General features: G+C 34.4%; 1 protein-coding gene across 1 annotated transcript in view; it reads left to right on the forward strand.

Annotated features, from left to right (window-relative positions):
* The first annotated feature begins 866 nt into the window (after window positions 1–866).
* LOC147064999 (uncharacterized) overlaps window positions 867–24,161 on the forward strand; it is a 49,586-nt gene continuing 26,291 nt past the window's right edge. The window contains exons 1-9 of the mRNA XM_085958375.1: window positions 867–1,118; window positions 6,394–6,537; window positions 9,979–10,212; window positions 11,490–11,698; window positions 14,032–14,296; window positions 16,028–16,260; window positions 17,569–18,142; window positions 20,352–20,545; window positions 22,060–22,180. Coding sequence (XP_085814501.1) covers window positions 6,400–6,537; window positions 9,979–10,212; window positions 11,490–11,698; window positions 14,032–14,296; window positions 16,028–16,260; window positions 17,569–18,142; window positions 20,352–20,545; window positions 22,060–22,180 — 1,968 coding nt within the window. The 5' untranslated portion in view covers window positions 867–1,118; window positions 6,394–6,399. The remainder of the gene's footprint in view (window positions 1,119–6,393; window positions 6,538–9,978; window positions 10,213–11,489; window positions 11,699–14,031; window positions 14,297–16,027; window positions 16,261–17,568; window positions 18,143–20,351; window positions 20,546–22,059; window positions 22,181–24,161) is intronic.

The raw sequence follows: 24,161 nt of genomic DNA on the forward strand, positions 1-24,161 counted from the left end.
GCCAAATATTTAATGTAGATGACACAGGTTTATTTTGGAAAAAAATGCCTAGTCGTACATTCTTATCTAAGGAAGAATCAGTTGCCCCAGGGCATAAACCTTCTAAAAACCGATTGACATTGCTTCTTGGTGGAAACTTGGCTGGTGATTTAAAATTGATGCCAATGTTAATTTATCAACCAGAAAATCCCAGAGTATTGAAAGGGAAGGATAAAGAATTGCTTACAGTAATCAAATAAAAAAGCCTGGGTTTACTGCGTTAATATTAAAAGATTGGTTCACTTTACATTTCGTGCCAGCAGTTAAGCAATATTGTAAAGTTAATGATTTACCATTTAAAATATTTTATTTAAAATAAGAAAAAGAAGAGTGGCAAAAAGTTAGCTCTTGATAACTTTTTAAGGGAAACACCCGCAAACCCCACTTAAACATGTCTTTTAAACATCTTATATTTACTTGATAAATAAATATTTCAAAATACACACAATTTTTTTTTTTTACTTCCCTCTACTTTCGAACATTTAACATTCGCACACCTTTTCAGGAACCAATTATGTGCGAAAGTCGAGGTCCTCCTGTACGTATTACTGAAAAAGTTTGGTGTGCACTATATATGGCAGATTTTAACAGCCTACCTCTACCCTTCCCCACTGATAGGTAGATGTTGTGATATATTATAAATGTAATTAGTTATAATATTTAAACATTATAGCTACAACCCATAAAATTAATTATAAAACCAAATTATTATATCCCCTTGCCCCAGCTCTAAAGAAATAGTACTTCCCTGATTCTATCTAACCACAATGATAATTTTCATTCTAGAATATATCAAATGTTAATTATATGGATATAGGTAGGTGCCTATAGGTAATAATTACCTACTATGTATATTTTAATGTCTCGATATAGTCCTTGATGAATCATAGCGTAATAATGAAACATATTATACAAATTAATTAACATTAATTCAAATAGTTCCTTATCATCTTCAATAGTGTTTGGTAGTGAATGTTGTGGCGATAATTGTGTCTGTGTCCTGTTTGGCAATAATAAAGTTAATTGTTTATAATAAATAGCATGAGTGTTAAACGTTGAACAATTAACAAAGCTTCTACGTAAGTATTAACATTAATAACAAGTATAACTCTAATAATACCTATGTTAATATAATAATATATACATACTAAATGGCGAATAAATTCCATGCTCATAGAAGGTACTTACATTGTTAAAGTTTAAAATTTGTCTGTCTGCGGATAATTATAATTATTAAAATGAATCATGGTAAAGAGTGTATTTTATTTGAAGTCTTGAAGCTATTGAAAATAATTACAGTAAATTGCAAAGTGGTGATTTTTTCAACTAAGTAATAATTGGTGCATATTTTGAAATCATTTTTCGATAAGATAGACATTATGAGCTTGATGGTAAAATTTTCTTGCTTTCCATAAGTTTTTATCTACTTTTCTTTTCAACCTATTACTATAAATACTCGGTAGTTTATCACGACTATGGAAAGGGTCAAAAGGGATGGCGAATTCTTCATGATTAGCTTAAGTATATAACATAATATATTTGTCGAGATATTTCTTATTTGGTTTAAAACTTTAATTAAAACCCAAAATGATGGCTCATGGAGGTAACTTTGAAACTAACCTCCAAATTTAATATGCTTATTTTATAATTGTTGCTTTAATCAGTCTGATTCAGATAGTAAACTTTTTTCGCAACATGTCATTTTCCGCAATGTGCAACAGCATTTAACGGTGATTCTCAATGTACTGTATTGGAAGTCTTTATTGAGGAAAGTCAGGCCAGTTTAAATTTTCAATATTTAATTAGTAAGTTGCAGGTGCGCACACAAGGGGGGGTTTTCGGGTCCAGACTCCCCTCAAAAACAGAAATAATACAAATTATTTGGATAACTAGAATATTACTTCTTTCTTCATCAGGATCTCAAGGCTTGAGGCTCTCATAAATCGGTGTGACTATTAGGGGCATCCATCATTCATTAATATTCCGATGCGGCATGTCTAAAAGACAACAAAGCGTGGACGACACAGTTGGAAACTAACGATCCTACTAATTATGACCTTTACAACACGCACAATTGATAACCACTTGTGGATGCGACAGCTCACAATTACTGATCGGTGAATACCATTAGCTATACTTGCACCCACGGTGGCCGCGTGGCTTAAGCGTTGGACTATCACTCCGTGGGTCTCAGGTTCGAATCCTGGGTCTGGCAAGTACACATATTGTTTTTCAATTTGTGTGTGAGTAAGGGTATGGACCTAATAGGTTGAGCAAATGGCTGACATCCATTTCTCGTAAAAAAAACAAAATCTGTTAATACAAACCTCTACCCCCTGTGGAGGCCCATATGATTTTATTAGGATTGGACATGGTCGGAAAAAAAAAATACTTGCAGACCATGTGTTTATCAGTAGACTCAAAGTGTGGAGTGTCAAAGCGCAGTATTTCGCAGTTGAAGCAATGTAGTAAGCAAGGCAAATATAGAAGTCAGTGGCACCTACTAGATTTTGTTAAAAACCCACCCCCTTAAAAATGAATTAAAAGTATTATAGATATTCTTTTAAAATGAACCTCTCCCTAAACTACATACGTACAAGTTTCCGGACACGCTATCTAGCACCTACCTCCACTCTTCACCACTGTGAAGAATAGGTATTGTACCTAATGTTGATGGGTTATGTTGGTTGATCTATTAATTTGGTTCATTTGTTTCGTTTAAATACTATGTGTGTTTTAATGTGTAATATTATAATATATCCAAACCACAACCATTGAAGATAAAGTGTCACCGCATGTTTCCTTTGATATGCAGAATAGTGATAACAAACAGTTTATTTTATTCACTTTGCCGATTTACAATTCCACTATGGCTACAGGCTCCCATATGCACAAAAATTATCTATACCTACTCTTATCGCTGTCAGTTTGGTTAAATGTACTACATGAAATAAATGGTAAGAGGCAAAATGTCATATCTAGTCGTAAATAATATTAATTGTTCAATGCAGTGGCGGGTTTAGGCACTCGAAGGCCCATAGCACTGAGGTCTCTCCATGATAAAAATTAAAATATAAATCATAATTTCCAACTACCAATGTGTACCATTGGTGAATCGTGTAAGATGTTGACATTTGACATAAATAGTGCACACTGAACTTTGACAGTCTTACTTATTTCGCACTTTGAGTGTAAAACCATAACAAGTACAAATTTTTCGATTTTGAGATTTAAATGAGAAACAACTGCAAATGTCAAGAGTTCTATTATGTAAAAATGAAGCAATTGCAAACAAATAATTTTCAATAAAAAAGAAATAGTTTCGATTTACAATACAAAGAAGTCCTGATAAAATGAAAACTTTAAACCCTCATATCTCACATAATATGTTATTTGCACTTGCAGGTGTGCTTTGTTTTCATTGAACTAATAATACAAATTAGGTACAGATGGTATGTATTGGTTAGTTTCCAAAAATAAATTAACACCACACACAATAAAATTAATAACCACATTTAAATGACACGTTAATTATATCGAATGGCCAACTGCTCCAAACCGCGCCATGAGTTAAACCTTGCCTAGACCAAACCATAATAATAGTAGTGGGCTGTGGAGGTCTAACAAAAATAAATATGTAAATAAATAAATTATTTGTTTTCATTGAACTCAGAATACAAATTGCAGATGTTTTTTTAAAATTCGATTAAAACCTGTCTAACCAAACAATAGTAGATAAACAATATTCATCTATCAATAGGGTGTCTAAAATGATGTACAGTCGAACTCGGTTATTACGATCTCGGATGTAATGAGGAAACATTCGTTGACATTTGGTTTATGATTTTCCCCATACATTTATTCACTGTTATAACGAGCAACTTATCGGATATACCGAGCTAAAATACTGTTAATGTGTCGATCGTTTAAAAACATTTCGTTTCTAAGCAATAACAGATTACGTTTATGACACTAGTTAAGTGTCTAATTGTTGTTTTCGCCAACAATAATGAAAAAGTATCCACGCACATGGTTTGTGAAGTCCGTAGGTACCTACCAGTGTTCAATACAATAAACAACTTCTTTTGTAGTTTATGAAGGCCATGCTTGTTTTGGGGATTTTTACGATGGTTTTCAGATTTTTTATTTTCAACGTTTTTTTCGACTTTTTTTGTTATGTGACCACTCATTGAAAAATACCTATTTTCTGATATAACGACTACCGCTTATAACGAGCAAATTCAGTCGGTCCCATCTTCCTCGTAATAACCAAGTTTGACTGTATATCATTCATACATGACGTGTCCGGATTCAGAATAGGTACAAATATTCATTATTTTTCCTCTCCTAAGCGACTTACAGGACGGCTTATAATGCGTGGGTCCCAGGTTCGAATCCTGGGTTTGCCAGATACACATATTGTTTTTTAATTTGTTTTTGGAGTCAGAGTATGGAAATAATAGCTTGAACATGTGGCTAATATCCATTTCTCGTAAAAAAAATCTGTTAATACAAACCTCCATCCAGGTCCATGTGAACCTATTAGGGTTGGACATGGTCAAAAGAAAAGAAAAGAAATAGGGGTTGGTACAAATAAGCTATCTATATAAAAAAAAATACACTGAAAGACATTATCAAGATTTGTTGCTTACGACAGAATGTGGTTGGGTATTTAAATGAATTCCCTGGCGAAGTGGCTTTTGACGTTCATAATTATCTAACGGGTGGTCACTTTGATAAGATAACAATGCCTGACTAACTCGCACATATTGTAATCTTTACGGGAAGCCAAAAAACAAATTATTTCATAATATAGTGGATTCCCCTTGATGTTGATAAAAGCCATGAACATAATATTAGCTTATTAATCGGCCATTTACTTGGCATTGATTCGTTGTCAATTGTAAGATTTTTTATTTAACGATTTCCTAATAATAATGCCTGAGTGCATGGAAATTTTTTTATTTAGGCAAATTATACAATATTTTAAGTTAATTAGGTTAATATTTATTCAAAAAATAATAAGTACATAGTAGGTACGGTTATAATATTCTTGAATAGTGCTTGAGTGACAGAAAGGGAGGATGCCATATGAGTTAAATTCATTAATTAACTTATTGTTAATTTTTGTAGTCTTGATAATGGTGTGACAACCAATGATATAACGTATTGACGGGGGAGGGTGTAGAAATTTGACGTCACAAAATTATTATTTTTTTTATTCAATACTCAGATTCGATAATGATAGGTATATTAAAAAAAAGGGCTGATAACTCAAGGGATAAGAGCAATCGACCTGGACAGTAAAAAGATATGAGATTCTAATCCCAGTTGGTTTTCTGATATGGTACTTACTAAAATCGATCATTTTCAAGATAAATGTTTTTTACGAATGGAAGGAGGAACCATGTAATTTAGACAGGGGGGTAAATGATTTAATGACAATGTGTGATGGAGGGGGTCAAAAATATTGAAATTGTGCAAAGTCATTTATGGACAACCCCATACCTTTTATGTAAGTATCTAGGGTCCGTCTCTATCAGTGGCGAATGGTGGAGGTAGGCTGTTAAGATCTGCAATAAATAGTACAGATTAAACTTTGTCAGCCATACGTATTTGTTTTCATTTATATAAGCCTACAATTATTTACAGATATTAGTTTTTAAAATTCAATAAAAATTTGCAAAAACCGAGCCATAATTAACACAGTCAGTGCTCAAAACACGCCTGGCGTGTGGCCATTAGATACATATACATTCACTGCTGACCAGTTAATTACCAGATTTAATTATCATGCTAGTTGCTACACGCCAGGCGTGTCTTGAGCACTGACCGAGTTGTGGTAATTAACTGGTCAGCAGTGACTGTGTTAATAGATAATAGTAAAAAAATACTTGTTTATCTATAAAATATCTAAAATTATGCAATTAAATCATACATAACTTTGGATATTCAATAGATAGAATAATATTTTTTATCTGTTATAGTTTCAGTTAGGAAGGGCTTAATGAATTTAAAAAAATGAACCAACAATAACATGTGTAATATTGTGTATTCTTAATCCAACAAAAACAAATAAGTATGAATGAAAAAGTGTGCACAATTTTGTCATATCACCCAAAATATACCAGTATTATGGTTTGGATTAGGCATGGTTTAATTAATTTTTAAAAACTAGCCAACACCATCTGTAAATTGTAGTCTTAGTTCAATGAAAACAAATACGTTTGACTGATAAAGTTTAGCGTGGACTATTTATGTCGGCTCTTAACAGCCTACCTCCACCCTTCCTCACTGGTCTCTATAGAATAGGATTTTCATGAACATGTTTAATTTTTTTGTTTTTTATTTTAGACAAAGATGGAAGTATACGGGCGGCAACTTCTTCAAACGCACCGGAAGAGTATAATCCGAGATCTTGATGTGAGAGATATTGGGGAAAGTCTCCTGGCCAGCGGTCACTTCAATCCTGATGAATTTCGACACATTAATTCATTGGTTTGTATTGCGGTGTGATTATACCCTAACTAGATTAAGATATTTTATCATGCTTTAGTTTTATTGTCCATGTGACATGTGAATATGAAGATGGAGTAGAACCTCAATTATTATAACGAGAGGAACTGGAATCTGGAACTAATAATATTGCGGGTTCACTTGCAGATAACCTCACTACTGCACATATTAATTGCTAATTTGAAGGACGAATGAAAAAACAATTTGTCACGATGAGTGGATAAGCGGCCAATTATACTACACTTTGGCAATCACAATGAACATGAAATTTGGCAGCCATTGCTTGAGTAAAAAAATCGAAATGGCAACTGAGTGTTAATATTTGTGGAGTTTACCAACAAATGTGTTTCATGCGTTTAACTACTACTATTACTAAATGATTTCAAATGTCATAACATTTGACAAACAGCAATACCTATGTCATAAACCATTAATTTATTTAATCCATTAAGGTTGTCATTTTATACTACTATCTGACAGGTCGTATTGAAAATCGGAGCTCAAAATGAGTAGTTCGTTTTTTTTACCGGCATGTTCGCCCCGCCCCTATCGCTCTACTGCTCAGGCGCAGATCGAAAATAATCTTACTTGCGCGCTGGAATCTTCCAATCTTGTTTAATTTATGCACGCAATCTTGCCAACTGCAGGATAATACATGTTTCCCCATACATTTTCTTACTATGCAAAGTAAACGGGGTATCATGCCGCAGATGCCCGCATGAGCTTTTATATATTTTTTTTTACGAAAACAGTTTGTTCCGTGTAGACAATTATATTAAATACCTTTTTCTGTCGGCGCAGATGCTTTTCGATGCAATAATTATTGTTAATTTAAAATTTGAAATTTTCATACATTTTGATGCATCATTATCACACACTAAGATTGTATTAGGTCAGTGGTCAGTAAACCGCGGCTCACGAGCCACATGTAGCTCTTTGGCCCCTTGGGTGTGGCTCTGCCACAAATGACCACGAAGGGGTAAAACAGTGAAAGATAGAACAGTCAAAATGTCTTCGAATATAACCAACCAGCAAGTCGAAGATCTTAAATTGGTTTCAGCTTTATCGATAGCAGTTGACGAGTCTTGTGACATAAATGATACAGCACAAGATTCACGTTTTGTACGATTTATTTCATCTACAGGTCCTAAAGAGGAACTTGTAGGATTATTGCCACTCAAATGTCAAACACGTGGAGAGGATATTGCAAATGCTGTAATTGAGTGTATGGAAAAACATCATATTCCACTCGATAAAATTGTGTCAATTTCAACAGACGGGGGGCGTAAAGTATGACCGGCGTAAGAAAACGGGTTGTTGCTATTTTGAAAGAAAAAAAAATCACGAGATACTTGCTTACCATTGCATCATTTTGATAAAGAATTATGGAGATCTAAATTTAAACATCTATGTGCTGATATGGACATATTAGAGAAAAAGAAATGTGAACATGGTTCACAGCACAAGTTTAGTAGTCTGCTTTGAAAGACCTGGAGAAGGAAGACATGGTGATTTTTAATACCTGGAATAGTATTCCTTACTCATATGATCAGTTGAAAAAACTAGCGTTTGCTTTTCTTTCCCTTTCCAGGAGATGCAAGGCCATTGTTCACATTAAGTGTTTGTCAGTCATTGTCATGATTTAATTTTATGGATACCTTATGTACAATTTAATTTTTATCAATAAATAAGATCATTATTAAGAATGATATCAAGTTTACCTACCTATATAGTAAGTTTAAGAAATTTGGCTCAAAAGAAATCTCAATCGTTATACTGTTGATATTTGGCTGTGTTGATTAATGAGTTTGCCGACCACTGTATTAGGTTATATTAGGTTGGGTTAGGTTTGGTCTAAAACGAGAGTTATAAAAACTCATGCGGGCATCTTCGGCACATTTACCGATCTTTACTTGGTCTGCGTCATATACCACAAAAATGAACAAGAAACTATTTACAGCTTCATCATACATTGCATACAGTTTTTTGTGCTTCCTGTAAAATACGTTACGACATCTTGCAGTTTGTCGAATGATAACATAAATAATGTATAAGGTTCCTTCTTTTATAATCCAAATTCTTTGACTAAATTATAATAGAAATTGTGCACATCTCTTGGCACGCCAACCGTGGCCTTAGGAAGTTGCACCTGAGACACTCGAGGCAGAACTGTAGTGATTTCAAAAATCGTTGTACCTTAGTATTCCGTGTCTGGAAACTTGTATGTATGCAGTTCGCCGTATCACACTTCACCTAGAAATGTTGTATCGGAAATATGTGGCCGTTTATTAAAGACTGTCCAACCTCGTCGTATAGTACTGACATAAAATTCATGTCTTAATAAAACACGGTTCTTATCGGTTTACAGTACACTTTACAGGAAGCCAGCGGCAAACAAATTTTGAAAATAACTGATATACTGGATTATTTGTTAGGTTAGGTTAGGTTTTCATTCTTGAATGAATGAATTCATGAAAATTGAATTAATATTGAATCTAATAAAATTGAAAACCGTATAGTATACGGTGATCTCTTTCCGACAAGAAAGCTCACGGCAAACTGTGCTAAAGTGAAATGTTTTACGTACAATTTACATGTAACCACAATATTCACCCGGTTAATGAAATATAACTAATATAATAAATATATATAAAATAAAACTCCCCATTTGCGGATGTCTCTGTGGATCTAGAGACCCCGAACCATTATCGAGCCGATGCATAGTAAAGGTTAATTGCGAAAATAAATAAATAATTTTAAATATCTAACCGGCAACATTGTCTGAATGCCATTAAATAAAAGAGAATGGTAACGCCGCATTTGTACCGCTTTGAAAGCGGTGGTTTGTTTTGGCGCGCAGAAGCATTTTTGACAGCAACACAGTAAGCAGTGTTAACCTCGCTCTCCGCCAAAATTAAATTGAAAAGAATTTGTATAAAATTTGTAGATATTAACGTAAATAAATCTCGCCGTTTCCGATTAAGATTCCGGTGTTTTAATTAGACGATAAAACCTACTGAGCGAGAAAAGTGACAGCATCTTTTCACTTTCGCAAATGGAGGTAGATCACAATATATTCTTTTGAACATACATAACTTGAAAACACCTCAGATATATACCCACTAGAAAAAATCATATATCATATCGATAAGCATTTCATGTATGACGTACTAGTTTAAACTGTTGTAATTAGGTAGGAGGCTCGTAGCATAATTTGTTAATGCACAGTTGCCGCAATACCAGTGGTTATACGGGTTCAAATCCCGTCGAGCATCGTATTTTTTTCAAATATGATTTTTTCTTGTGGTGTTTTCAAGTTACGTGTGTTCAATATATGGAATGTTAACATTCTCAAAATCTTGAGAATTATTCGTTGAATAAAATAAAATGGTTTATTAAAAATATATTATTTGATTCTTTCAGCCTGATCGGGAAGATCGAGTTAAAGCTCTCTTGGACATATTAATGAGTTGTCGGTTTGATGCGTATGAAGCCTTCGTTGAATCTCTCGTCATCGATTACAGTTGGCTGAATGAGATATTGGTGATTAAAGGTGACATACTTCCCAACAATTTAACAAATGAACACTTTGAGAACTGCCTCAGCCATGGAAATGTGCCACGTTTGCCAATCCACTACGTCAGAAGGAGTATTTTGGTGAGTAATTATTTTAACACAACTGTGTAAAATTTACATCATTACAACGTTTTTCTTAGCTCATATTCTTGTATTTGCTCGTATTTGTCCGGTGGTGGTTTGTCCGGTACAAATCTTGCAATCTATGGTACCTACTCTAAAAAGTTATGTTAGTCACATACCTCCATTAATTTTGTAATCTGCTCAACTGTGCCATCCCGATGCATTGCATGGGAAATTTTGCTGTTTTTTTTATTAGGTTGTATTCTTATTTGTCCGATGGTTGTTTATCGAGTACAAATCTTGCAATCGATTTTTAAAAAACTTCCCGACTAGCTAGACATTTGAAACTTTTAGAATATATCAGAACACGATGCCAATGCATCTTTTTAATACTTTAAGCCATCTTTAAGTAGAATTTAATTCATTTTCAGTTAATTCTGTTTTGTATGAAAAGTTATTTCGATACCATTATTGGTTGCTAAGGGGTCCTAGCAACTAAATTATTAATATATACGTGCGTTACTATGGAAATCAATATGAAATGACATTTCATTATTCAGTATTTCTATCAAGTACAAATTTTTTTGATCGTTTAAGCCAGTCAAGTCAAGTTTATATGATTCAACAGAAAATTTAAAAACATTGTATATAAAAAGTTCTTCTTATCTTGTAATTATTTTTATATTATGTTCCAAATATCATCATTACGTCCGCAATAAACAATATCTTTATTCCACCCATTTTTGAACCGCAGAAGTTTCTCATGTATGATTTCACGAGTCTTATCTGCGAATGCTAAATAGGCCTGGATAGCATTTATTCGTATACATATTATTACTATCAAATAGTATATAAAAATTGTAATAATTACATTGTAAATATGTTACTGACGATTCCATACAAATTGTCTCAAAGGTTTCAGCTAGAATGGCGTATTTTGGTTATTGTATATGTCCGTATACGCAGACGATGGCCGAGCGGCTTAAGCGTTGGCCTATAACGTCGTGGGTCCCAGTTTCGAATCCTGGGTCTAGTAAATACACATCATTTTTCCATTTCTGTATGAGTCAGAGTGTGGACCTAATGGGTTGAGTAAGTGGTTAACATACATTTCTTGTAAAAACCAAAATCTGTTAATATAAGCCTCCACTTTGTGGACGCCCATATGATCTTATTAGGATTGGAATTTATGCATAGAGGTTGGTAACTGGCAGATATCAAGCGGCTCTTAAGTGATCAATATTTTAGGTTGTAGACAACTTTACATCATAAAATCGTTTTCTTTTGTTTATCAGGAGAAACAAATTCAGATTAACTTGACAGAGTTGCGAGCTCATACGATGGTCGTACTGCTAGGGATGCCGGGAAGCGGCAAGTCTTCTCTGGCAATCAGCGCCCTTCGGAATGACCCCTCGCTTGTTTTGAACCTGTTGGATGGCAAAATCTTTTGGATCAACGTCGGCGACTGCTCTGCAGATGAAGAGATTGTTCTGTTGCAATCGCGGTGAGTAACTTATAGTGAAAAATTATTAAAATAAAACACAATACAAAAGAAACTTAATCCAGATAATTCAAAATAAAAGAAAAAATTTGTACCTAGTGTGGAGCATTTTTTCTGGTTAACATGCCGCTTAAAAATACATGCCATCTGTATTTACTAGAATATTGCTATCTAAATAATTTTATTCAATCTTGAAGATAACTCATTAAATAATTAGGAAACATATTGTTTTGATCCAAAATACGACTTCTATAAACGTCATGTCATATTCCGTTCTATGGTACAGGACGTCAATGGACGTTCTGTCATATCACATTTCATCATATTTCACAGAATAGGATGTTTATAGACGTTGTGTTCCCAAATGTGTTAAAGCTGGCTTTACACACTCGGATAATTTACTCTGGTATGTTTGCATAGACTGAACTTGCACAGAAATTCGTGGCCAATCAGTTTATAATCTCAGTAAAATGCCCGAGCATTACCGCAGGCCTACGCAGTTCATCATTTATTACTTGAGATGATATCGTCACCGTTCAGGCAAAAGTCACCAACCCTAAAAACATAGTTTTGAGATATCGCAATTTGAAAGTTTGAAAATGCAGGAAAAATCAGATTTTAATGTTTTTAAGGTTTTATCTACATTAAATTATTTTCTCATGTCTTCTTGATAATTTCTTTAAGGTAATTTTACTTTTTGATGCTAATTAAAACATCTGGAAGGTTTTGAAGGAGGCAAGGTAGCTCAATTATGGTTTGGTGACTTTTGCTTGTTAATAATCTGAACAATGTTAGCCAAAAGAAGGATCAGTAAAATTCACCATCCATAGTATAGTGACTTTTGCTTGTATATTTATAACGAAGGATTTTTTTTTTATATAGTCAATAATGTCTATTCACCTATAATGACTTTTGCTTGTTAAGATTTTATCGAAAGTCATTTAGTGAAAAACAAATAATTCGGATTTAAGCAAAATTTTACTAACTAATGTACCGTGGTGAGTTTTGCATCTTAAAGAACATAATTTTACGCTTCGGGTGACATACTCAACTCAAAACTGCCATTTTCAGGGTTGGTGACTTTTGCCTGAACGGTGACGATATATAAGTAATATTCATAAATTACCAATCATTAATGTCCCGTATTTCAATAAGATGGCAACGCATCCCAGAATTCTTAGACTGGAATGAGTCCATAAAGAAAATATGCCAAAGCATGTGGATAGATTCCAAGGGGAAATGGAGTCCATACTACATTCCTCATGCCTGGTGCCTTTCTGGTTTGTTGAGTCGCCTCAAAAATTAATAATAAAATAATGAGTACTTATGTATTTACCTAACTAATTTTCAGACAATTTGAAATGAAAATGAACGGGGGCAGCATTCTAGGTCTGCTTAAGGGAGGCACTGCCACCCTCTTTCTTAAATGTGTCTGAATCTATTATTAAATTATGTTTATAATAACTCTTATAATATGAGTAATTAGAATATGCGTAAATTGAAGAATAGCTTGCATCTGTAAGTGTTTCTGCTTTTCAACTTTTCACTGCCAGCCAAATTTTACTAGGTTTACCTCTAGGCCAGCTATTTTTGGAATAAAATAAATCACTTGAGAAATATGAAATATGCATTATATAATGATGAAAAATTGTGAAATCTTACGAAATTGAAACGTTTCTCCATTTTTGCGTCAACATTTTCACACTAAAATAATGAATAATATTGGTTTTAAAATATACATGAACTACTAATAACCTTGCTTTGATGTCAAAAAGATCTTGCAAGATAATTCGCTTATGGTCTTACGGTACATAAAAACTTTGGCGAATAAGCTCGCTCGTGGCACTTAAAATGTATATTTCGCATCCGGGGAATAATAGTAGCACAACTCGAAAATTTGTTTTTGCAGGAGAGCAGTTTGAATATTTTATTTTGTTGTGTTAAATCAGTTTTTTTTTTAATTTACCTTATAATAGCGTGAAGTTTGCACACTAGAGTCATCTCATTTTGAATGTTATCCGCAATAACAATGGCACAATAATCATTGTGCTACTATTTCTGCTTGAATTCAAGTAAAATGTTATAATATTATAGTGACAAAAATGCTTTTAAGGCCACCATCATATTTTTAAGAATTATGTCGCTATTTGTGCGGATAGAAATGATATCTTGGAACATTTCTGCATACTTAACTCAAAAATGACAAATTTGGACTTGTACCACTGTTATTCCCCGAGTGCGATTTAAAGAATCAGTGAAAAAATATAATTCAGATAGGTAGGTGAGGTACTCTAATTGATGTTGACAACTAATTAGATGAAAAATTTAAATTTTAGGCTGCTCCGCAAAATCATGTCAACTTTTAAATACTTGAACGTCAACTACAACGAAGAATCGATTCATTCCAATGATTACACGTGGCAATATTACCGAGACATTCTCAAAGACGCCTTCGAGAACAACTCTCTGAAGGGGGCGCTGCTGGTGATTGACGATTTGCGGAGTAAGAAAGTAATGGAGGCATTCAACGTCGCATGCAAGACCATGGTCACGACCCAGGATAAGACGTTGGTGAATGACTTTCAACCAAACTATGTAGAGGTAATAATAAAGATTGGATAGATTTAGGAAATTTATCATTTTTGATGGATCCGTGCATAAAAACATGTGAATTTTCCAGATGTGGGATTTGATCCATGGTTTCAGAAATGACCACATACTATATTATGTATAAATTGTTTAAAATAGATACCAATACATTTGACGAATAAAAACATTTGTACAAATGGGGTTGAGGGTTCACTGTTCAAGTACACTGGTGACCGAATTGAGTAAATCAACTTGAAAGTTAAATAATATGCAATTGTAAATTCTATATTAGATGTAACTGTTTTGAATATTCTGTAAATGAGGTCAATATTATTTTCCCAAATGATCCATTATAACTATTCCAAGATGAAAATATTAATAATTCTTGTTTTTTTTAATTCTTTTTTTAATGTTTTATTATAATTCATTGCTATAAAGATTATAAAAAAAAAATATACACCAACCCATTGGATATACAGTTGAACTTGGTTATTACGATCACGGAAATAGCAAGATCTTGGATGTAATGAGGAAACATTCGTTGACATTTTAGTTTATGATTTTACCATCGATTTACCTTGAATTTTGTCACGAGCTACTTCTCGGGTATACCAAGCAAAACTGTTAATATGTCGATCGTTTAAAACAACATTTTTGACCCTAAGCAATAAAATCCGACCGAGCAGTTAACTAGATGGATGCCGCCGGGATTGGATTACGTTTATGACACTAGTTAAGTGTCTAAGTACCTAATTGGTGTTTTCGCCGACAACATTGAAAAAGTATTCATGCATATGGTTAAAAGTGCATGTAAAAAATCCAAGCTTTGTGAAGTCAGTAGGTACCTACCAGCGCCAGCGGCTCAGCACTTCTTTACAATAAGCAATTTCTTTTGTAGTTTATGAATGCACTGCGTGTTTCGGGGTTTTCAGTTAAGACAGTTTTTTTATGTTCTATGCTTAAATAGAACGGGGCGCGAAAAATGTTATGTAACGAGTAATGCTTATACAGTCGGTCCCATCTTCCTCGTAATAACCAAGTTTGACTGTAATAAATGTTAAGAATAAAATGCTTATTCATACAAGACGGTTTGTTACAGACATTTGATTCCTTCTTCGAGCATAAAATAGGCACATGGTTATGTGAAAGGTGCTCTGTAGAAAATGAGCTATGTGGAAAAGAGATATTTGATAAAACTCTTAGGGTTAAGACACACAGCGCTGTAAGTTGCCGTGTTCGCGCCGCATACACTAAGACCCGTTTCACATGGGACACCTGTGGCAAGCCCTGAACATGCCCATTCAGTTATGTGTAAATGCAGAATCTCGCCATGCCAGTGGCGCCACACAGGTGTCCCATGTGAAACGGGTTGTAATTGAATAGGTTGGAGATTCTACACCCAACGCACTAAAGATGAGAAACCCTTATTCTGCCAGATAGAGCCTTCTGCCTTGAAATCGATTGAAATTAGTAGGATCCTTTTATTTTCTACATCTGTTTAGGCTCTGTCCATAATATCAGGAATGACTCTTTTCAATATCTTTGTTCCACATAGTATTGACTATTGAAAACCTACTTAATTATAATATTACATTAACTCGAACGTAAACTTCTGAGCACATACTTGATAAGCTGTGACCTCACCATGTGAATGAAACTCGTATTGTAAAACAATTTTATAGTGTGCGGTTAATACCAAGTGATAAAAATTAAGTTCATCCATTTTTCTTCTGTGATTAACAGATTACAGGTAACCTTACCGAAAAGGAGTCAATTCAAATGATCGCTTCGTACATCGACCAAGAGGTTGAACAGCTGCCGAACCAAGCCACTAAAATCCATCGGATATGCAAGGGGGCACCTCTTCTCATCACAATGGTGGGCGGAGTCCTGGCGGAAAACAAAGACATCTTGAAGCACGACAACAACCGATGGAATCACTACGTCAAACAACTCAAGAATAAAGATACGTTTTTGTAAGTTCGTAATACAATATCTGACCCAATGATCATTCGGTAAACTTTGTCCACAAAAAATGGTGACTTCAAATTTACCAATCCTTCCTTACTAAAAATACAGTCTTTCATCACCGATTCAAATCTTGCTGGACGGACGTGGATATAGTATATCTATATGCATGGCCTCCACATCCTGAAGCAGGCCCCCAACCTAGTACTAAGGTTAAAGAAAGCGTGATGTTCTACAGTAGCGTTCCCCAAATGGTATTTGGGGAAAATTGAGGGTTATCCACGTATTTAATGAGTCCACTTGAATTATTGAGTTGTCGACACTCGTCATCATATTATGGAGTACTGATTGCGACCCCCTTTTGTGATAGCTGAGTAACATACGACCAGTGACGTCCCTAGACAAAATGCCGCCCCTAGGCAGTGTCAAAATGCCACCCCATTATACAGTATTTTTTATTATCCTTTCATGACTTCAATATCTAAGAAATTATTAACAAAATATGCCACAAAATTTAATTTAAATGTCATCTCTACTTCAATAGACAATATTGTGTTTCAGATACATTTAAAAATACACCTGAAAATTTTCAAAACTCGCGAATGAATGGCAAAAATATTTCGATAAATTAATTAGGTAGGTACCTAAGTATGTAGGTACATACCTATAATTCAAATATAATTCGCAAATCTGCACGTGTCATTGCTGGTCATCAGTGTCCAAAGACAACGGAAGTAAACTAGACATCGCGAACCCGACGAAAAATATACAGTCCTGTTAAACCGTTTATGCTAATTAATATGCACATTTTGTTTCCAACCAGTGAGCTGATTTTTTTAATGGAAAGATATTTCCGTTATTACTAAGTTTAGTTACCTATTCCTATATATATTTATTGATTCTCCTCGATTTGCTGCCCTTCGAGTAACTGCCGCCCCCAAGCGACGCTCAATCTGCCTACCCCCACGGGACGCCACTGCATACGACCCTTTCCATGTTGGATAAATAGCCATTTTATATTACTTAGGAAACACACTAAAAACAATTATGAAATAAAACTCTACATATGCATTACGCTTGATGCAGATTCGATTCCTGCATGGTGTCTTACTTTTTTGAAAATTATGTATTATGTCAATAAAATGAAAATTATGTCAATAATTACAATATTACATTCTTAAATCTTGTGAATTATTCGTTGAATAAAAAAAATAGATAATTTGCATTCATTCAAAGGGGTGACCATGAGAACCATGGACCCCTTTCGGATCCGCCTTTAAGTAATTATTAATAAATTGTGTAACATTTAATTTCAGTTGCAATTTCTGGAAAATGCCCGACGATCATAGGAGTCTGTTCTCAGCGATCGCAATGTGTATAAACTCTTCAGGACCCAAAGAATCCATTGAGTCCTTCAAAATGCTGGCCGTTTTACCGTACAACGTTAAAGTGACCACCGATGCCCTTAGAGTGATACTAAATATACCGATAACGCGGTTCGAGAGTGAAATTAAAATGTGGAAAAACAAAAGCCTGGTTATTGAGCACTACAATAAAGATTTGATGGGATATCAGTACGAGATACAGGATCTGATCATGTCCTATTTGAAATCAAACACCGACAAGAAAAGTATGTGCACGATGCATGCTAATTTGATTCAAAACTATAAAAAGATTTGCACTCAAAACAATTTGGCTTATTTACCCGACGACAACTACATAGCGTATCATATTAGTTACCATATCCAGAATACCCAAAATGTGGACTCCATGTGGGACCTTTACAAAACTCTCTACAATGATTTGATTTTTATCGGTACCAAAATTCGCCAGGCGGGTCCGGCGAACGTAATCAAAGACTTGGATACTTATGTAGAATATATAAGTAAGGTAAGAGATTTATTTCACAGATAATCATCATATTTGATAATCCGGCTTGAGGTCTTGGCTTCCTCCAGCAACTTTGCCCACTTACCCATTTTCAAAGCGCAGGCCGTAGGAAATATAGCCATCATCAATAGCTTAGAATTTACATTGAGCTAGTGAATTTTTATTGTACCTATTCTTTCATAATATTATTAATTTCATAGATAACTGAAAAGAGCTCTATTTAAATCAGTGATCCCAATCTTTTTTGTATGGAACCCCTAATTAACTGCTCCAGAAAGGAAAATTACAAAATACACTTAAAATCCCATCTCTTATTATACATTTATTCATAATATTCATATAAAAATAATTAAGCAACAGACACATTGCGCATCAGGCGAAAAATTTCTCACCAAAACGGAATCTAGGTACCTACTCTGAAAAGTTATGTTAGTCACATTCCTCCAGTAATTTTGTGCTCTGCTCAAATGTGCCACCTCGATGCAATGCATGGGAAATTTTGCTGTTTTGATCGTTTGTTTGGATCGGACATAGTCAAAAAAAAAAAAAACTATTAATTTTGAAAAAAAATATATTAAAAGAATACAAAAGTTGGTAAGTCTCAAAATCATATTATGGACTAATTGCAATTTATAGTTTGACATGCCTTCTAAAATCAGGCATAATGCTGATTTCTTTGTGCAAATTCTATATATCGGATGACCTTGAATTTTTTTTCTACCATAGATAATAGACACATAATCTGTTATTAACTCTAAATACTAAGTTATTGACTTACCAACTTTTGGCAGCAACCCCATGAATTTTATTTTCTACACAATTTATATTAACATACTTCCACATTGTCCGAAACTAATGGGGTTTACAAAAAACCCAATAACTACATCAATGCTTTGCTGTAGGTACTTGTAATGTTAATATATAAATTTTAAAAGCTTTGGCAGAAACAAAATGACTGCAGTGCATACATAGTAGGTGGTGTAATTCACAAATGACAAGTTATAACATGACAGTAGGTACCCCATTTTTATTCCTTCATTCCTTGTTGCTACGAAAATGCCCTTCCCACACTACTTCAATATTAACCGTGACTTACATAGGTTACATATTGTACCTACAATTTAAAAATACTGTAGTGTTTTTGAATAGGTCACTATGTGATTATTCTGTTAAGATCAGATAGTTATCAAAATGGTTTCAAGCTGTACTATTTTTTGTGATATTTTAAGAATATTCACAAAACCCCGATTAGTCTTAGGCTAACGAAACGTAAACAGCTTTATAGAAGTAAATGGCAGCCTCCTGTTGTCTTTGGTAAATTACGGTTTATTGGAATTCGGTAGGGGGTGTCCAAGGCCTGAACAAAAACGATGCATGAGTGCGAATGAGAAAGTATTCGGCACCCTTATAATCTCTGCGACACGCGCTAGAGTAAGATAAAAGGTCTACATATTTTTGAGTCAGTTTCCAAAAGTATCGCTGGCAAATCGTGGTGAATCGCTTCACGTAGCATCGATAATCTGCGACTTCGTGTTGCTAAATTTGCTATTTTTTGTGTTAAACATAAAGTCAGTGGTATATATTATTAGTTAATTAAGTAGGAAAGGTGGTTCTACGTGTTGTATTAAAATATGGTAGCCGTACTGATAAGCAAGAAGATGGTATTACGTTTCATAGGTAAGTTGATACATGTTCGTGACAATTTATTTGTATACTATTATTTATTTTAATATCAGTGACCTAGTGTCTCTTTAAAATAACTTAAATTGTGGATATCTTTACCTAATGGTTGCATTTTGACCGCTTAAAAATACTATATAACGTAAAAAAAATAGAAAATTATATTTTAATTCTGAGCGTCTAGTGCGAGCACTTTGGGCGAGCACTTGCGAAATGGTCTATGGTCTCGAACATTTGTAGGCGAATGCGTTCGCTCGCCCACAAACCAAACGCACGGCACGTAGCTTCATTTAGCAATGCAACGGGTGGCGTCTAGATGTATCTATAGTCTATGGGGGTGTCGGTTATCTTAGTGGTGCCTTGATAAATTAATCTCAGTGAATTAATCTAAATGAATTTGAAATGCAATATATGAGTAATTTAATCATCAACCTTAGTAACCATTTTTTCGGTTTCGCTTTTATATAATATACGGTATATCTCCATAAAAGAAGGGTCGTGTCAATATCTTTGATTTGAACTGTTTTAGGTAGGCGTTGAGAAGACCTTCATCGAGGAATTGAGAAAATTCATTCATCAGTACGGCCATGACTTGTTTCACTTCCCGGACACCGATATCATTCAGACCATTCTTCAACACGAGACGAACAACATTCTTTACCATGAAGCTCATAAAATCATATACCAGGCTGACTATAAAAATAATGTTTATTTACAGTTTCAGTACGTATATATTATTTAATATTACTAAGTAATTAACTTAGGGCCTCTGTACATAGTCATAGTATATAATAATTATTTAATTTCCTGTGAGCTGTATCCTAGTGGGTCCTGTCACCTTCAAAGTATTCCCTTTGTCTACTGAAATAGACGGCGTTTCCCTTTCTGGAAGCATCCCTGGAACTCATTTTTTATCTGGAATATAATATCAATATCCAAAACATTTTGGTTAAACCAGAGAATTTGTTCTATAGATAGAACGAGTCTTATACATTGGTTCTGTTATGATATTTCAAATTATTTTGCAAATACACGATGCGTGATTAAGTTGATAAACTCCACAAATATTAAGATCGTCAGTGGCCATTCCGATTTTCTTGCTGAAGTAATAGTGTCTATTTTTTATAAGCAGTTATAAACGGTTTTAAACCAACTTTACAGGATTTTTCAAATAAATAATAATGCCAACAATAATAAGTGTAGTATTATTGGCTGCTTATTTACTCTTTAACTGTCAATTAATGGTGAAACTGTATGGTATTATTGGTTAATTTAATAAAGCGCAATTTTTTTTAGTAAGTAATTATTACATTTTTAATAAATAAAGCTGGACCGGTTTCGTCCGCCTCAGAAGGACATTTTCAACTGAATAATATTTATAGAACTGTAATTTCCAAAACAAATTCAAAAGACGACACAAATAATCTATTGATACATTGAATTATCCGCCCAATAATACTTTGTCAATAACAATTAAATTTAAATTAACGAAATTGGATATTAATATTTCAAACTAAACAAAATATGAAGCAATAACATTTCAATATATCACCAAACAAATATTTGTTTGGTTAATTTTTCATTTATAAAATTTACAATAAAAAATAAACAGTATTACCACTTGATGGTCAAACGAACCATCAACACAAAGTCATTCGTAGGTCCTATTTTTAGTTCAATTTCATATATTTGGCTTTGGGTTAAACATTTATTGCCCAATCAATCGGTGTTACCAATGGCAAGTTTAGTTTCTACAATAATTTGAAAAAAGAAACAACCAATGTTCTGTATTTTTCAGGTAGTTATCGAGGACACGAAGATCACAGGAATAGTCTTAACTCCAAATTGTTTTAACATTTTAGACATTAAAGTGATGAAATAAAATATACTTACTTGAAGGATGTTAATATATTCTTTAATATATTATAGAAAAAACAAAATTTTGAAAAACCTCAGAAACATACCTATTTCTATAGTCTATTGTTGTTTGTTTAAATTGTTTATTTAATTGTGAAAATATGCCTAATATTAATATTTTTAGTAGGCAGTTTTATAAAATCATATAAATGTCATAGAAAAAAATTAACTGAACCTTAAGTCCATTTTGAGAAACATGTGAGTTACCTCTATTCATTTTATGACGGCGGAATACTCGACAAAATGGCAGAATCCTCGTTTACACCATGCGTTTGGAGTATATAAATACGTAGCCAATTAATAATTTCATTTTTCTTTAGGTATGATGAAGAAGTAAGGGAAGTGAACTTCATTCGGGTGGACGTCCCAGACGAGGAGATTTGTGTGGTCCGATTTTTTTTCAACAGCGTCTTTCTCGGAAATAAAAAAGGCCAAGTCTCTGTAAGTTTTCAACAGGAAGATGTAATCTTTGTAAACAATTCAAAAATATATAATGCCTATTTGTAAGAAACGATTATAATGAAAACTTAAGTTTGTATTCACTGGGTAAACTGTAAAGAATCCGTAAACTATGGACGGGGTATATAGTTCATTGCAATGGAGACTAATTGAGTAGGTTAAAAGCAAAATCGTTTTTATTCATTTTTGAAATGCACAACTTACAGCCACTCTTTGAAATGTTCAAATTAGACCAAATTACTTTATTATTTTTAATTTAAACAATGGTCAAATCAGTGATGTCTCGTGGGCGTAGGCAGATTGAGCGTCGCTTGGGGGCAGCAGTTAAACAAAGGGCGGTAAATCGAGGAGAATCACTAGGAATATATATAAATAAGTAGGTATATAAGTAACGTATAACTGTATAACGCAACATACTATCTGTAGCTAATAGAGAAGGGTGCAAGGCGAAACTCTGGCGCCTTAAAACGAGAGACCTTTGGCTACGGGAAGGATCACCCAGACAGAAAAACCACACACCAACCCGTCTGGACAGCGTGGTGTGTTATGTCCAAAACCTTCATATGAAAACAAAAACTTCTAGAACCCGGCCCTCATTCTCCCGAGGCCAACCTGATACTGATCACGGCAGCGATCAGCGAAGGAAGGCAGAGGGTGCTAAAAATCCCCGGAGACCCGGAAAAGGCTGCCAACAGATGACCATTGCTACATATAACGCAAGAACATTGTCCAGCGATGCCAAACTTGTAGAGTTTCAAGAAGAGCTCCGGAATATCCACTGGGATGTTGTCGGACTCAGCGAAGTAAGGCGTAAAGGTGAGAGTATTATTACTTTACAAAGCGGACATGTGCTGTACTCCAAAGGAACCGATGAAGGACGCACGAGCGGTGTTGGATTTGTTGTCAACAAAGCCTGGAGGGACCGCATAGTCGAGTTCAACTGCATTTCTGACAGGGTCGCAAGCGTGATACTTAAAATCAATGCTAGGTACCGCATTCAGATTTTGCAAGTATATGCTCCGACACAGAGTTATCCTGATGAAAAAGTGGAAGAGTTTTACGAGGAAATAACATCCTTGAAAAATAAAAGTAAATGCCACTTCAACATCATAATGGGAGATTTCAATGCACGTATTGGATCATACCAAAGAGATGACGTAGCGGTCGGACATTTCGGACATGGCTCAAGGGATGGTAGAGGGGACATGCTTGTGGAGTTTGCTGAAACCAACAATCTTCACATCATGAATTCCTTTTTTCAACATAAACCTACACGTAAATGGACGTGGAGAAGCCCGACAGGAAGGACCAGCGAAATCGATTACATCCTCACTGACAGAAAATATACATTTTTAAACTGTAAAGTGATCAATCAGTTTAACACCGGCAGTGATCACCGGATGGTGAGATGTAAGATAAGATTGAACGTCAAATCAGAAAGATCCAAACTGCAGAAGAAGTCAAATGCTCGCGTATACCTGCAGAACAATACTGAATTCCAAAATGAACTCAAAAATGCACTATCGGCTTTCTTAGATGAGAACGAAACCGTTTCCCTATCCAACGCGGAGGATATAACGAATATTATTCTACAATGTGCAGAAAAAATAGGCGTAAAAAACTCAGAAGTTACACTTTCCACCAAGCTTTCGAAGGCAACATTGAATCTTATGGAGCAGAGAAGGAAAACCAAGAGCGATAGACAGGCACAAAACGATATGGAGTTTTCATCACTTTGCAAAACCCTCCGAAGGAAGATTAGAGAAGACCTTCGTAAATTCAATGTAAACCTCATACAAGCAATTGTGAAAGCAGGCAGAAGTCTAAACAAAAACAAGCAATGCTTGTCGATAGGAAAACGTCAAATCACAGCACTAAAAGCAAAAGATGGTTCTATCGTCAGAAATTGGGAACACTTGTTAAGCCGAGTTGAAGAGTTCTACAGCGATCTCTACAGTGATGA

Source organism: Rhyacophila brunnea, unplaced genomic scaffold, assembly GCF_057557595.1.
Source record: "Rhyacophila brunnea isolate RB1 unplaced genomic scaffold, BYU_Rbru_1.0 scaffold_7, whole genome shotgun sequence".
Lineage (NCBI taxonomy): Eukaryota > Metazoa > Arthropoda > Insecta > Trichoptera > Rhyacophilidae > Rhyacophila > Rhyacophila brunnea.